The sequence below is a fragment of the Monodelphis domestica genome, chromosome 7 (genome assembly GCF_027887165.1).
Source record: "Monodelphis domestica isolate mMonDom1 chromosome 7, mMonDom1.pri, whole genome shotgun sequence".
Classification (NCBI taxonomy): domain Eukaryota; kingdom Metazoa; phylum Chordata; class Mammalia; order Didelphimorphia; family Didelphidae; genus Monodelphis; species Monodelphis domestica.
Window position 1 is genome coordinate 154,994,540 of NC_077233.1, and position 16,374 is coordinate 155,010,913.

A 16,374-nucleotide genomic window follows, 5' to 3' on the forward strand; every position below is an offset into this window, starting at 1 on the left:
AAACCAAGGCATATCCTGTTCTCAAGGAGCTCATCCATTCTAATTGGGAGAGACAACTCATAAAGTTTATAAATGGTGCTTGTGGAAAAGCTTATGATTGCTTTTAAATGTGGCAGCATAGATGGCAAGGCACATGAGAGCTTTACACTGTAACAAAAGGGCAGATGTCATGGCTCAGGAGTCTGGAGAGTTCAGTAGTAAGGCAGATGATAAAGATAATAAAGCCTGGAGGGCCAAAGGGCATAATGGACTGTAAAAATCAGTCATCCTCCATCTTATTGGATATTGGGTAAATCCTTACTCATTCAAATGGTGTGAGTGTGTTTGTCCACCCTATACAAGTGGGTAATTGGAGAGGCCCCTGCCCTCAGCTTTTGGGAAAGGCAGTATGGACATTCTAGGCCTTTTCCCTGTTTGGTAACCAGCCAAGACGGGGAAAGAGAAAAGTTTGGCAAGAACATTTCATGGAAATAGACATCCTATTGGGATCTGGACCGGGATTTGAAGTCTCCTATCATGTCCAACATATAAGCTGCATAGATGTGTAAAGAAAAAATAGTTTCTTTTTAATTAAAATTTTTGTTTTGAATTACGAATAGCTGAAGACCATGTACTCCAGAAAACATGCAATATTTATATGTTGTGAATGGGTTCAGCATATTAAGGGAATTTGCGGAGCATCTGGGAGACATTTTCTGTTTTAAGTAGCGGCTCACTTAATGATCTCTACTCTTGTTCAATTTTAACTTTGTGTCATGCCCTCTGCTACTGGCACAGTTGTGGAAAGTAAAATGACTTCTGTTGGGCATCTGACAGTGCCAGTCAGGATGAAACTGTCTTTAAAATGTGTGTATTCAGGTTATAACATCCTCCTGAGACTTTCTGATCTGAACAGTTGTTATCTGTTTTTGGTGACTAATTTGGAGATGAATTGCAATACTGGAAAGAACCTAAATAGGATATTGAGGGATCATGAAAGGAAATGGTGATGACTTGATGCATAGGTGGGGCTTTTATCACTAATTCAGATTTTAAGGTAGATATTTCAGAGGTGAGAGGATGATATTAGAATGTGTTGAAGGCAGTTCACAATGACTCTGAAATAGATGTTATCACTATTTACAGGAAGCCAAGACTGGGAGGTCACAGAGCCCATGAATAGTGGACTAGTTTCAAATCCAGTTTTCTTAATGCTGTTTATATTGCACATGTGGTAAAGGAATTACTACGGTTTAGGGATACAGATCTTGATTTTATTGGTCTGAGGAAATCTTGATAATTAATTTACTCTTCCATTGCAAATTGGTACCTCTTCCTATAGCCTATAATCTGGAGACATGAAAATTTTAAATGGTTTGTCTAGGGTTACAGAGAAAGTATATTTTAAAGGCAGAAGTAAAACTCATCCACACCCATTAAAAAAAAAAACCAAACTGTACCAGAGTTGTATCCAATATGATTTGTGTCTTTTTCAGAAGTTTTCACCATGTATTCACTTCTTGGTTAGGAATAGTTTTGAGTTAAGAGAAGATTCAGGTACATTCATTGTATTCAATTTTAAGGAGGCAGAGATAATATTAGAGTAATTTTCATCACAGTGGAGTAAGAAAAGTTTTAACTCTACAATTAATTTGAAATTTTCTTTAAATGGAACAATACATTCCTCCTTCTCCGCCAGTGAAATGTAGGGTTGTGTGATGCACCTGCCTAAGACTAGAGATTATTTTATTGTTTTTGTACCTCTAATATCTAGTACAGTGCCTGGATCAGAACATATGCTTAGTAAATACTAGTGACTGGTGAATATTTTTTCATTATTACAGTATTCTTAAATATGCTAGGCATGATTTGTTGGGTGGTTTTATTTTTTTTTTAGGTAAATTAAATGTTTTGGTATCTTTTTGTTCTTTTTTAGAAGCCGTAGTAAAGTATTATCTCGTTGGCTGGCTAGTTTACCCTTGCAGCTTGCTCAACTTGGCTGTAAAAATCCTGAACTGTCGACTCAACTTATTGATATCATCCATGCTGCTGCAGCACGATCAAATAAAGAGTTATTAAATAGTTTGCAAGCCACTGCTTCTCGGATCTATGGTAAGACTTGAGATCTTTAACAACATAGGTTCTGATGAATTTTAAAAATTTTCCTTTACTTAAAAATTTTTTGATATCACCATTATCCCCATTTCTGAGTTTGGCAAAGTAAAACTTTCTAGGGTGACCTTTTCCTACTTTTCATTTGAATTGAATGATTTAGTATATTAAGGCAATAGAACCTATAAATATTCAGATAATTCTAAACCCAATATGGAATTTGAAAATTAGTGGACTGAAAGGAATCATAGAATATTGGATACTTGCAGTGGAATTGCTTATCAGCTCCAGGAGGGGGAAGGAGAGAAAATAAATCATGTAACCATGGAAAAATATTTTAAAATAAATTAAAAAAAGAATATTGTTACTTGGAATAAGCTTTCATTTATGGATTCTTTAGATGTACCTGCTCCATTTGAAACTGTAAAATAGTAATTCTATTTCCTTACTACATGAGACCAATAAGTGGCTTAATATCTAGTAGAAGTTTTTTTCTTTCAAGTTTAGGGAAGTTAATGGTTCTTGAATTCCTTAATCTTCTCGTCCTCTAGTGAAACCTATATAATCATCTCTGGAGGAGAAGATACTATTTTATAAAGAAGTCAGTTAAAAACACATTTTACTATGACATTTATTTACTAATCACACTTAAAATAAGTCTATATTTTTTTTCATCATTTATGGAGAAGCACTATTTAAATAAAATATACTAAGCCTAAAAAGTTTTCCTTGTTCAACTTTCTGAATTACAGAATTGTTTCCTTTCTGAAAAAGAGGATTTGTGGATGTCTCATTGAAATGTTAATCATTGTGTTTTGCTGGTAGGGGGGCAAAGTGGAATTGTTTTTAAAATACTTTCTAATACCCTGGCTTTTAAAATGGCTAGAAAATAGTATTTTGCAGGTTATGGAATTGCCCTCCATTAAATGATGATCAGAGTATTTTTTGTTTTCTAAATAAAAAGACTTAAAAGATATTTTTATGATAACATTTGTTATAGTAACTTTCCATCTCTAAGCCTCAGAAATTACAACATTCCAAATAATGTTCCAAACATTCAGAATTGTTCAGTCTTTCTGAGTGAGTTCCTTTGGCTTCTAACAATTTTTATACTCTAATTTAATTTAATTTCTCCATATCTGTTTAGATCCACAAGAAGGCACTGTGGTTCTTCTTCCAGCAGCATCTCAGCAGCGTTTGGTCCAATTGATATATTTTCTGCCTTGTCTGCCTGCTGATTTGCTATGTCATTTAAGTCATTGCTGTATTATGGGAAGGCTTAGTTCAAGTTTAGCAGTTGCCCTCATAAGGATTCTGCATCTGAGGTAATTTGCTTAAGTGAGCATATGCTAATTTTTTGTTCTCTACATCTCCCTCCCCCACTTCCCCTACATCAGTAATGTTTTGTTACTATAATTGTATGGTAGATTAAATGCCAAGTGTAGAAAGTTAGGTTTTAGTAATATGTACAATGTAATTTACTTAATAGTTTATTTCCAATGTTGTAGCAAATTAAATTTTAGCTGTTACATGACATAACCAGAAATTAATGATCTTTGAGTTAAGAATATTTTGAGGTGTTTGATGGATTAGAATTCAGATTATGTGGCAGTTATCATCAAAGAGCAGTGTTCACTTGTAGTTTGTCATTGTGTCTGATACTTTTAAACTTAGAGAATATAATATATGGATTTTAGATACATTTAGACATAAAATCTAGTGGAATATTCCAACCATCAAAGCCCCACTAGCTTAGTCACCTTGTTTTTTGGAAATTTTGCTTACCCAGAGGTGGGAAACTTGGTACTTCAGTGTTATTTTAACCAGCCTTTGAAATAGTAGTGCTCTAGATCATTGGTTCTCAAGTTTTTTTTAAATTCACAACACAGTATTTTTTGCCATGAAGAGTTGCATTGCACAACCTTTGAGTCATAACATGAGATATTCTTTGAGACATTCTTCTATGCAGTTTCCTCTCAATAACAGCAGGTGTTGCTCTTTGTGAGATCAACATCTGATATTTTTTGAGATGAGCCCTTAATTACATAATAGGCAAATTTTGTTTATTTTGTGAATACTATAGGTTGCTTGGTGGAAAGAGCACTGAAGTAAGCAATCAGCCTCAGACACATTATATCTTTGTCTGGGCAAGTCACTTAACCTCCATTTGCTTTAATCTAATGGAGAAGGAAATGGCAAACTACTCTAGTATCTTTGCCAAGAAAACGTCATGGACAGTATGGTCCACAGGTCACAGTTCAACACAACTGAATAACCACAAAAATATTTATCATACTCTATAGTATATTAAATAATCATTTATAGATTTTGTTTTATCTACAATAACATTCAGAATTTTGTGGTACACTTTGTGAAACTCTTCTTTAGAGGTGGTGACTTTGAACTTAGTAACTTTTACCATTGTAACTTAGTGTTGCTACTATACTTAAAAATGTTTCTAAAGCAGTGGTATTCCATTATTTGATTGCTGAGCCACATAATGCAATCAAGTTATATACCATAAGAGTATATTATAGTATAACACAGAAACTTAGGGGATCTTAAGTTTATATGTGGAAGTGCTATTGTGAGATCTGAAGTCACAGTTTGTCACCGTTCTGTAATATGTGTGTTCCAGAAAGAGCAGGAGGCTTAGAATTTGGAGGACTTGATTCTAGTTTCCCCTTTAGCAATTGATTGATTTCATGATGCCAGACAAGTCATTTTTATCCCTCAGGACTTCATTTTCCTTTCCTGTAAAGTAAGAAGATTGAACTAGATGATCTCTGACTTCCTTTCAGTATCAGATTTAGGACATCTGGGTACAGTGCACTGAACATCAGGCTTGGAGTTGAGCAGACCTGATTTTAAAGCCTGCCTGAGACACGACTTGCTGTGTTGTGTGATTCTGGGCATGTCACTTCACCTCTGTTTCCATTAGGTTCCTTAACTAATGGGGATAATAATAGATTGTCATGAGGATCAAATGGGATATTTGTAAAAAGTGCTAAGTACAGTGCCTCATACATAGGATGTGTTATATAAAATTATTATTATTGCTAATAGCTTGCATTTATATAGTCCCAAAAGATTTGAAAAGCACTTGAAATGTTATTTCATTTAGTATTTATAATAATAGCACTATTATGAGGAAACTGAGGACTGGAGAGGCTATGTGACATACCCAGTTCACCTAGCTAGGGTCTGAGTCAAGTTTTGAAACGCAATTCTTGACTCCACATCTAGTTCACTCTCCATTACAATGCTTAGGTTTCTTTAAACAAGGTTTAGGTTTCTGTTGACACTTACTTAACACTTTAAGCTTTGCAAAGCACTTTATAAGCATCTCATTTTATCCCTATAACAGCCCTGGCAGATAGACGCTATTATCTCCATTTTATGGTTGAGGAAACTAAGACAGAGATGTTAAGTGATGTGTCCAAGGTCACACATTTGGTGAGTGTCTAAAGCCAGATATAATCCTAGGATTTCCTGACTTCAGTTCTGTGCTGTATCCATGGCACCATCTAGCTGCATGTTGAAGATAAATGTATTGATGGATATAGCTCTATAGGGTATCCATCCAGTAGCACATACTATCAACTAGACACTAAATATTCTTTTTCTTTTCATGTTTAGCTCAGCTCTTCAGTTATTGCGGGAATTGCTTTCAGAGCTTCTTCACTATCTTGCAAACTTATACTTTGTAGCACTCTAGCTGGCCATTACTCTAGCTACATGGCTATTGCTTGTTTTAATGTCAGAATTCTTTGATGGAAGAATTACTTTGTCCTGTCCTTTTTGGAGTTTCTTGATATTACTGTAATATTACAGATCACCTTCCTCCCACTCTTGTTTTTCTTGTGTGATGCTTATCTATGTCTCAGTGCTGTACAGGAAACAATTTATTAGAGTAATGCCTTTAAGGTGATGTTTTACTTATCAAATGTTTTTAATAGTGAATAAACACACATCGTGGGGTCTTATATTTGTTACAAAGTTTGATTGTGTGATTAAAAATGTCTTTTGTGGAATTATTTGCAATAGTCTAATCTGTTTATTGCTTGTTTTTTCCAGTGCCTCATTTCTTTGTTTTGTTTTTTTTAAATAAAGTTTTATTCAGTTATCAAGCATTTATATTTTTTCCCTCTCATTTCTTCTGAGTTTATTACAGGAGTGAGGGGGAACCATCAATCCTTTGTAACCAATAAGCATAGTTAAGGAAATCAAATTTTCACAATGACTAAAATGTGTATCTCATTTGTCAGTGACCATTCTCTAAAGAAATAGGTAGTGTTCTTTACCATTGGTGCTCTGAAAATGTGATTGCTCATTACAGTGATTAGAACCTAATCTTTCAAAATTGTTCATTCTTACATAATTGATGTAGAAATTGCTTTCCTGGTTCTGTTCAATTAGTTGTCTCGATCCATACATGTCTTCCTAGGTTTCTCTGAAACCACCTTTATTCATTTCTTATATTATAGTAGTATTTTATTACATTTATATACCAAGATGGGTACATCCATTTCCCATTTGAATTTTATTCCTTATTTTCCACTTCTTTGCTACCACAAAGAGTTGTTACAAATATTTTTGTAAATATAGGATTTTTTTTTTCTCTTTGGGGCAGACTCGCTAGTGGTATTGCTGAGTCAAAGAGTATGTACAATTTGGTACCTTTGGACACAATTCCAAATTGCTTTCCAGAATAGTTATACCATTTTACAGCCTTAGTAGCAGTGTATCAGTTTACTTCTTTTCTCTAGCCCCTCTAACATTTTACATCCATCTTTTTTCCTGAACCCTTACCTTCCATCTTAGAATCAATAGTAAGTACCAAGTATTGGTTCCAAGGCTTAGGCTTTGGTGTTTAGGTTTAGGCATTTTTGGGTAAGTGACTTGCCCCAGGTCATAAGAACCATTCTCCAAAGTTAACTGTTTGAAATAATTAGTTTTATTAAATATTTTCTTTCACAGGTCAAAAGATGATTTAAAAAAAAAAGAATATTTTCATTATAAATTCAAAATGTTCTTTATAATTTTTAATCTGGGACATAGGGAAAATATTAGAGAGATAGTTCTAGTTCTATATCTGCCACATTACCTAGCTGTTAGACCTTCAGAAAGTCATATAACTGTAAAATTAAGATAAGATCTAGGCATTTATCCCTTTTCCCTTGTACGTTGTATTATCTGTAGGACTATTGCTTAGAAGTGTAAACTGGTCACATTTCTTCAGCTATTTTAGATCTGAACTTAATCCCTGTTGAGTAGAGTAGTTTTTTTAAATTGTTTTTTTACTTCTAAAAAAATAAGCTATTTGAGGAATCCCAGGAAAGCTAATAATATTGGGCCTGTATTACCTCTGGGATTCATCTTCCTTTCCTATCCATGTACCCATGATGTGTTATGATTTATAATATGTGTATGTAATGATTAAATTAATAATCATTTCTAGCAGTGTTAGAACCTTTATACTTTGATAACTTTTGACCTTTAACATCTTTTTTGTTATTGTTGTTTAAAACCCATACCCTTTGTCTTAGACTCAGTGATATGTATTGGTTCCAAGGCAGAAGAGCAGTAAGGTCATTGAGTATGCTCTGGAGGTTGTGTCTTGCCCAGTCATAGGGAGTTTCTGAGGGCAGATTTAAACTTAGGACCTTCTGTCTCTAGGCCTGGCTTTTAATTCACTGAGGCATCTATCTGCCTTCAACCTTTTCTATATCTAAAATGATGTGATTGAACTAGATGATTGCTAAAGCTCCTTCTAGATTTAAGGTTCTTTGATTACTTTATTTTAGTAAAAAATGTTTGTCTGAGGGCGAAAAGAAGAATGATGACAGAGTGGCTAGAGTGCAGAGCCTGCAATCAGAAACATTCCATTTTGAACTCAGACACTTCCTATATGGTTCTGTTCAAGTTACTTAACCTGTTTACCTCAGTTTTCTCATTTGTAAAATGAGCTGAAGAAGGAAATGGCAAACCACCTCAGTATCTCTTCCAAGAAAACTCTTAGATAATCAACACATGGCATTTAATGTCCAAAGCAACTTAGAGTTCAGTAAACCCAAAGAGCCAAGCCTTTGGGGAAGAAACTCACTATTTGACAAAAATTGCTGGGAAAATTGGAAAATGGTGGAGATTATGGCATGGACCGACATCTTATACCATATACTATGATAAAGTCAAAATGGATACGTGTTCTAGAAATAAAGGGTAACACCATAAACAGATGAGGGGAACATGGAATAGTTTCAGACTTACAGAAAAAGGAAGAATTTATGACCAAACAAGACAGAGAACATTACAAAAAATGAAATAGATAATTTTGATTACATTAAATTAAAAAGATTTTGTACAAATAAAACAATGCAACCAACATTAGAAGAGAGATTACATTTTTTGGGGGAAATTTTTATAACCTGTATCTGACAAAAGTATAATTTCTCAAATATATAGAGAACTGAGTAATATTTGTAAGAATATAAAGCAGTCCCCAATTGAAAAATCGTCCAAGAATATGAACAGGCAGTTCTGAGAGGAAGAGATTAAAACTGCCCTTAGTTATATGAAAAAATGATCCAAACCACTTGATTAGAGAAATAACAGTTGAGATATAGTGACTCGAATCAACCAGAAATGTTGGAGGGGATGTGGGAACTGTTGGTGGAACTTTGAATTGATAGAACCATTCTGGAGAGCAGTATGGAACTAGGCTTAAAAGTCCACAAAATAGCATCTGCTCTTTGTTCTAGCAATATCACTACTAGATCTGTATCCCAAAGATATTAGCGATATGGAAGAAGGGCCTTGCCTGTACCAAAATATTTTTAGCAATTCTTTTTGTATTGGCAATGAATTTGAAACCTGGGAATTGCCCATCAATCAGGGATTGGATGAACAAGTTGTGGTATATGGTTGTAATGGATTACTTTAAACAATGCTATTGTGCCATAAGAAATGATGAATACGTTGAGTTCAGAAACACCTGGAAAGACTTATTTGAACTGATGCAAAGTGAAGTGAGCAGAACTAGAGATTACTAAAACATTATCAGCAAAGCACCACAAGGGACTCATGATGAAAATATCCATAGTCAAAGAAATAACTATTGGAATCTGAGTGTAGATCAAAGTGTGCCATATTCTTCTACTCTGCTTCATAACAATTTTAGAAATCATTGTTTCCCTTTTCTTTCTTTCTGGTGGGTGGTGGGGTGGGTGGAAAGAAGGATGGGAGTGGGGAAAGGAAAATGCCATATTGTTTTTGCTCTGCCCTGGGAATCAGAAGACCTAAGTCTGAGACAATTTGATTGTGATACTGTGGGCAAATTACTTAGTCTCTTTGAACCTATTTGTTTATTCATAAAATAAGCATAATAACACTTACTGGAAGTATCTTACAAATCTGATTTATCATGTAGATCTGCATTTTCTGGATGGAAACGTTCTCTGCAAGCAAGTATAATGAGTGATGTGGACTATTTCAGTTTCTTATTTTCAACCCTTACAGGTAATCCATACCACTATTAGATTTCCTCCCTTTGTCTTCCCTTCTTGTTATAGTAGTGGAAAGGAGAAATACGTTTAATGCTCTGGCATCTCTTTTCTAAGATGTACTACATTCATGTATATTGTGTTCCAGTATTTAAAATGTCCTTATTCTTTGGAATTCTCATGTGATTAATGATGAATCAGAGTGCCCTTACATTCCAGTCAGCTTATCAATATCATTTATTGTCCCTATCATCAAAGCTTTACCAGGCTGAAATGGTCCACTTTTTTTTTTGTTTGTTTGAAGCAAATCCTTTGTTTCTGAATAGAATTTTCTATTTTAAACATGATTTAAGAGGCCATGTTTAAATAAATTATGTTTTCCATATCTCATATTATTCTATTCAATTCTATTGGCCATAATAGTTTAGGGTAGTAAAACATTTAGAAGGTGTGTTGTATGGTAAATACTATTTTTAAAAATACAAAGAAATACCCACTTTAGGAGTAAAACACTGACAGAATTTAGTTGATCAGAGCTACTTATTTAGCCTCTAAACATGGTATTAAGGTTTTTCAGTGTACTGAATGAAATAAACATTTATTAAAATTCCATTTAAAGATTGCCATAACTTATGAAAAAGAATGCTATTTACTTTTAGAGAAAACTGTTGGGACTAGAAAAGCAGATGAAAACATGGTTTATCACTTGTTTATTTGGGTATGTGATTTGGGGTTTTGATTTTATAAGATTATTCACTTATAAAAGTGAATACTATAGAAGTAGGTTTTGTGTGATAATACATGTACAACTCAGATTGAATTGCTTGTCAACTCGAGGAGGAGGAAAGGAAGAAAGGAGAGAGACAATATGAATTTCATAACTCTGGAAAACTTACGTGTAAATTTGTTATTAAAAAAAAGATTGCCCTAGTAAATCAGATTTTCAGCATTTGGCTTTTAACTTCTTAGAACTCTAAGAAGTTAGATTGGATGATAGAACATATTAATATGGAGTCATGAAGCAGCAGAGTGTAGTATAAAGAATTTAGGAAATTAAAAATAGTAAAGTTATCTACAAATTACTAATTTTAAGTTTATGCTTTCATTATATTATGTCTTGGAGTATACACTAGTAGTATTTTAAGTTAGAGGTATTTTGATTGCTTACTTGCTTTGAAGAGCAATCACCATTCTCTCTAGTTTCCTTTTGTCACTTTTTACAAGAAATTGTGGCTTTCACCATAGTTAACAATAAAATCCTATGGTAAGCTCCTCACAGTGCTTGATGAAGATTTTCATTTCTCATCCACAAAAGCCTGTGGTGTTGTTGGCCTGTTGCTATTGTATTTTACTTTCCCTTGTGTTGCACAAAATGCTGGAACATTAAAAAAATTATTTTTGTTATTAAGAATTAAGAGTTAATATGGAATTTGTCTTTATTGTTTCCTGTGTCTGTAGACATTATCTTCTGTAAAGATGATGGCCTGAAATAGTCATTGATGTCATATAATGGGAAAAGCATTGATTATAGATTTAGGAGATCTGAGTTTTGATCTGGGCTTGACTTACTACTTCTGTGACTTTAAAGAAATCATTTAACCAGTCTTAAAGTTTTCAATTTCCTTTTTATAGGCCTCAATTTCCTCATTTGCAAAATTACTCACTGTATTAAATGATTTCTAAGGTGCCTTCCAATTCTAAATCCTATGATAACGTACTAGTTTTCATTAATTTTACTTTTCTTTAGGGTTTTCAGCAAAGGAGATGTCATGGCTTCAGAGCATACGAGGAAATCCTCATATCAGCCAAACACAACTCTCGCCAGTACTTCTATACCTAACTGACCTGGATCAGTTTTTGCATCACTGGGATGTCACAGAGGTAACTTTTATATTAATTTCAAGTGATAGCCAGTAGTAATTATCTTAATAATTTAATGAAATTTGGATGTTTACAGTGTTGAAAGCACAGTTTAAGTTATAGTTCCTGCCCAAAAAGAGTTTATAATCTAGTTTTGTAGACAATATAATGAGCAATGTCAAAAGTTTAATGTGAGGAAATAATTCAACTATGGCATTGTATAAGATAAATTTTATTTGGTAAGTAAATGTCCAGATGGTGGATAATGAGCAAAATTTAGAGATGATTTCATTTGTAAAAGTCATTTTTAAAAACAAATTTATTATTTTTATTTTTAAACTTTTATAAATTTTTAGTTCCAAATTTTCTCCCTTCTATCCTTCCCTCACCCATTGAAGAAGGCAAGAAATGTGATATGTGTATATGTGAAATCATTCAAACCAGATTTCTGTAATAGCCATGTTGTTGTGCCCCCCCCCCAAGAAAAACAAAATGAAAAAAATATTGCAGAAGTTGTGTATAAAAGCTCAAAGGCTACAATTTGTAAGAAGATAAGTTTGATTTGGCAAAGAGGTTTATTAGTGAGAGGTGAGGATAAAAAGATAGTAAGTAGAAGTCACCTTTTAGAAGGTCTTGAATTCTAAGTCCAAGAAATTTTATAGTTTCCTTGGAGCCTATTAAAGTTTTTTTTGGGGGGGAGGCATAAGGGAGAAATAGGAACGTTGATATGATTCAAAAGTGTTTTAGGAAGACTAATCTAGTGGCAGTGGGCCAAGTAGATTAGAAAAGGAAGAGATTAGAGGGAGTTTTAAGACTACTGTGCTATCACAAAATCTTCAAGTTGGGAGGTTATCTCAGAGGTCTTCCAATACAACCAGTGCATGAACAAGAATTCCCTCAATAGTACACATGACAATTGATCCTCCAGTCTTTTTGTGGAATATCTCCAGTGAGGAAGAATCCACTACCTCCCCAAATAGGTTATTTGTTTTTTGGATCACTCTAACTTTTAGAGGAAAAAAGTTTACTTATAACAGCCCCACATTTACTCCTTTGCAAATTCTCCAATTGCTTCCAATTCTTGTTCTCTGGAGTCAAGTAGAGGTAGTCTAAATCCTCTATGTGACAGTCCTTTAGATATTTGAAGACAATGTCATGTGTGGGCTTCCACCCACCCCCACCCTCCCGCCCCCGCCCCCCTTCATTTAAAACTAAACATTCTTAGTTCCTTTAACCACTCCTCATATGATGTGAACTCAAGGTTTTTAACAATTGTGGGCACTCTTCAGTTTATGGGTGTACTTCCTCAAATTTTATGATTAGTACTGAACCAAAGTACTTGAAGTGTTGTCTGACCAGGATTTTCATTTCCTATTTCAGGATACTCTGCTTTGCCCTATTATCACATTAGTTTTTTTGGCTACAGCATTGTTCATTCATTGGACTTAAAATTTGCTGGAAATCTCAAGACATTTTTCACAAGAAGTGTTTTCTAGTTATGCCTTCTTCCATTTTATTGTAAAGATGTTTTTTAACCCAAATATGTTTTTATTCCCATTAAATTTTAACACTAGACTTAAATTGTTATTCTAGTTTGTCAGAATATTTTTAGTTCCTTATTCTTTTATCCAGTGCGCTATTTATACCTCTTAGCTTTGCGTCATCTAGAGATTTAATAAGCATATCACCTCTGCTTTTATGTAAGTCTCTAATATAAATGGACACAAGGCCAGCCAAAGGATATTCCCCTGGTGACCTCCTTCCAATTTAACCCTAAATATTTATGGCTACTCTTAATAGATGTCTTGTTTGAAGAACATCAGGGAGGCTAGTGTTGAGTTCCCTATGTATCCTATATTGATCTCTATATAGTTCCTAGTTTTCTTTTTTACCAGAATTGATTCTCTTTTCTGTCTTGAGACTTTTATTTTTGAGAGCTTCTAATCTTTCCTTGGCTTTCTTCTCTAATGGAATTTTAGTTCAATGAACTTCCTTTATTCTTTGGAACACTTTGAAATTTGCTTTAGGGTGCATGCTAGATTTACTTAGGTCTAGCTTTCATTCTTTCTGTATCACAAATTTTAAGATCACTTCTCAATATCCCCATAATTTCCATCCCATCAGTCTTGTTGATAATGAGATGTAGAATAGAACTTCTTGTTGAATTATTAGCTGTTCTTTATTGACCTAAGAGAAAGAGAGCTTCAGAATATTTATTTAGATAATTGAAGTCCTCAATTATCCTTTGGTGTGCTTCCAACAATGAAATTAATAAAGGACTTGAACTACTGGTGCTAGTACTAGTGATAGAAGGGAAGATGAAAAGAATTGATAAGACTTGGTGATTAAGCATTAGTAGTGAGAGAGAGAGGGGTAAGAGTTCACTCCTATCTCCCTAATTTAGATATAATTTTCATGTCCATCATGGCCTTTCTACAGGCAAATGACAATCCATTTACTTGACCTTTATCCCATTCCTTTCTGACTGCCTTGGGACATTATCTTAATTCCCTTTAACCTAGCCCACTGCCATTCCCCTATCAATTTTTTTCTTTGCTTACTCACTGACTTTTTTTATGCTGTCCACAGACTTAATCAAGGACTTTGCTATTCTCAAAATCCCTTCAATTTACTATTAACTCAAGACATCACCATACATCTCAGAATAAGTCTTAGATGAAATCATTTCTAAAATAGGAATTTTCCACAGCCAGATTCTCAGGGCCATCTACGCTCATTGATTCTATTTCCTCATTTCCATTTCACTTCTTTTAAGAAAACAAGAACAAAACAAAACTCTTACCTTCTGTCTTAGAACCAATACTTGTATTGGTGACATTCACACAGCTAGGAAGTGTCTGCAGTCAGATTTGAACCCAGGATTTCCCACCTCTAGGCCTGGCTCTATACCCTGAGCCACCTAGTTGTCCTGTTTACTCCTTTAAAAAAAAAACAAACGTAATGGTACTTATTTAGTTTTATCACCTCTCTCATTGATAGCTTGGATCTAATAGTAGGTAGACTCTATCGTTGTTTGGCTATTTCATTGATCAGAGTTCTAAGTCCTTTGAAATTGTTCTTTAGTTTTGTTACTATTTTGTAACTATATATATTATTCTGAAAGTTCTGCTTACTTTACCGTCCCTTTATTTCTTATGGTGCTATATTATTATTTGTAGGTAGATAACAATAATGTATCAGGTGCTCATTATGCCCCCTGGTACTGTGCTAAGTGTTGGGATACTCATAGAAATAACAGAAAGTAACAGAAAAATAACAGAAAAAGCAGAACAGAAGCTTTCATTCTTACAACCTAGATGACACAGAATATAGTTTGGTGTTGGAGAGGGTCCTTTTGATTTGGAAGTAGCCTCAAAATGCTCCTTTAAAAGCATTTGGGTCTTTTACATTTTTCTTTTACCTCTTCAGTATATCCTAAAGGTCTAGTAATGGTGTTTCCTTTTTAAAGTATAGTTGCAAATTGCTTTCTTTTGTGATTTGAAGAATTCATGGTTCCACAACAGTCTTCTGTTTTCCCATTTTCTTTGCAACTGTTTCCACATTTATTACTTTCCCTTTTTATTGTCCTTGCTAAGGTGATTATAATCAATATTTATTTAAAAGATTACAGTGTTCCAGGTAATGTGCTTAGCTTTAGGGATTCAAATAAAAATAGAAAGAACAAAATAAAGCATCATCCTTGCCTTCAAAGTATTCACATTCTAAATGGGTTTGAGTTGAAATTCAAAATGTTTTGAATTTGCATTTCTCTAATTTTTTATGTTTCCTATTTTTCATGTGTATATTTTTGGTGGAAGGTAGAACTTAAATGCTAAAAAAGAATATTTTCATGCAGATCAGAACACAAAAAGAATTTCTATATTAAACTTTCAATGTCTTTCATACCTCTTGCTTTAAAAAAAACACATAAATTTCTACCAGGTGATTTCAAAACTGTCCTACTTGTTTGTGCTTCTTTCTGAGTTTTAAAAAAATGTTCAATAGCCCCCTCCTCCCATTTTTGCCATCACTGTTGCAAACCCATTTTCCCCACCATTCTTTTTAGAAATTAAAAGAAAGAAGGAATGAAACTCTGGTTACAAGCGTAATCAAGCAAAACAAATCCACACAATGACCTTGTCTGAAAATATAGTTTTCATTTTGTACATTATGTCAATCACTTCTCCCTTAGGTAATGTGCCTTTGACATGGATTCTTTGGAGATATTGTTGGCCAGTTGTATTCATTAGTGTTCTTAAGTGTTCCAAAGTTATATTTCTTCATAATATTGCTGTCCTTGTATAAATTGCCATCTTCGTTTGTCCCACTTCATTCTCCATTAGTTCATGTTTTCCAGGACACCCTGAAATGTCTATTTTGTTGGTTCTTACAGTACAGTAATATTTCATTACATTAATATACCAACTGTTTGCCCTGGATATTCTTCAGTTGTTGAAGAGGAAATCTTAAGGCATTCCCTTAGAAGAGAAGTATCAAACTAGTGGGGGAGAAGTATGCAGTACTTACCATATGTAATTGAGAAATGTTTGATAAAATAAAAATACAGCATAGCATATTGTTAATTTGAGGTTTTTTGAAGATAGTATATGGTCTCTAGGGCAGATGGTGAACCTTCCCCACCGTGCTTGACAATTTTTTTTCTTATCCTCTGCCAGCAGCCCAATGGAAGCGCTTTCTCCCTCCTCTGAGAGGGTAGGAGGGAAGTCTGCACCCAGGGGTGGGCATGGCACTTGGTTTCTGGGGAGAGGGTAGGGGCAGGGCCCAGCACTCTGACTTTAAAAGGTTCACCATCACTTCTCTAGGGGAATCCCTTTTATTTGAATTTGACCCCCCTGCTTTAGAGTATAGTTCTTTTCTCATCCTTCCCCTTTAGTTCCTTCTTCTGGATCAGGAAATTTAA

The 16,374-nt window shown here is 34.2% G+C and overlaps 1 protein-coding gene across 4 annotated transcripts in view; it reads left to right on the forward strand.

The window, feature by feature from the left end:
* The window catches only part of TEX10 (testis expressed 10), a 61,792-nt gene that overhangs the window by 30,148 nt on the left and 15,270 nt on the right, over nucleotides 1-16,374 (forward strand). For all 4 annotated transcript variants that reach the window (XM_001364362.5, XM_056805898.1, XM_016424087.2 and 1 more), the window contains exons 8-11: nucleotides 1,916-2,091; nucleotides 3,239-3,416; nucleotides 9,521-9,609; nucleotides 11,341-11,474. In XM_001364362.5, coding sequence (XP_001364399.1) covers nucleotides 1,916-2,091; nucleotides 3,239-3,416; nucleotides 9,521-9,609; nucleotides 11,341-11,474 — 577 coding nt within the window. The remainder of the gene's footprint in view (nucleotides 1-1,915; nucleotides 2,092-3,238; nucleotides 3,417-9,520; nucleotides 9,610-11,340; nucleotides 11,475-16,374) is intronic.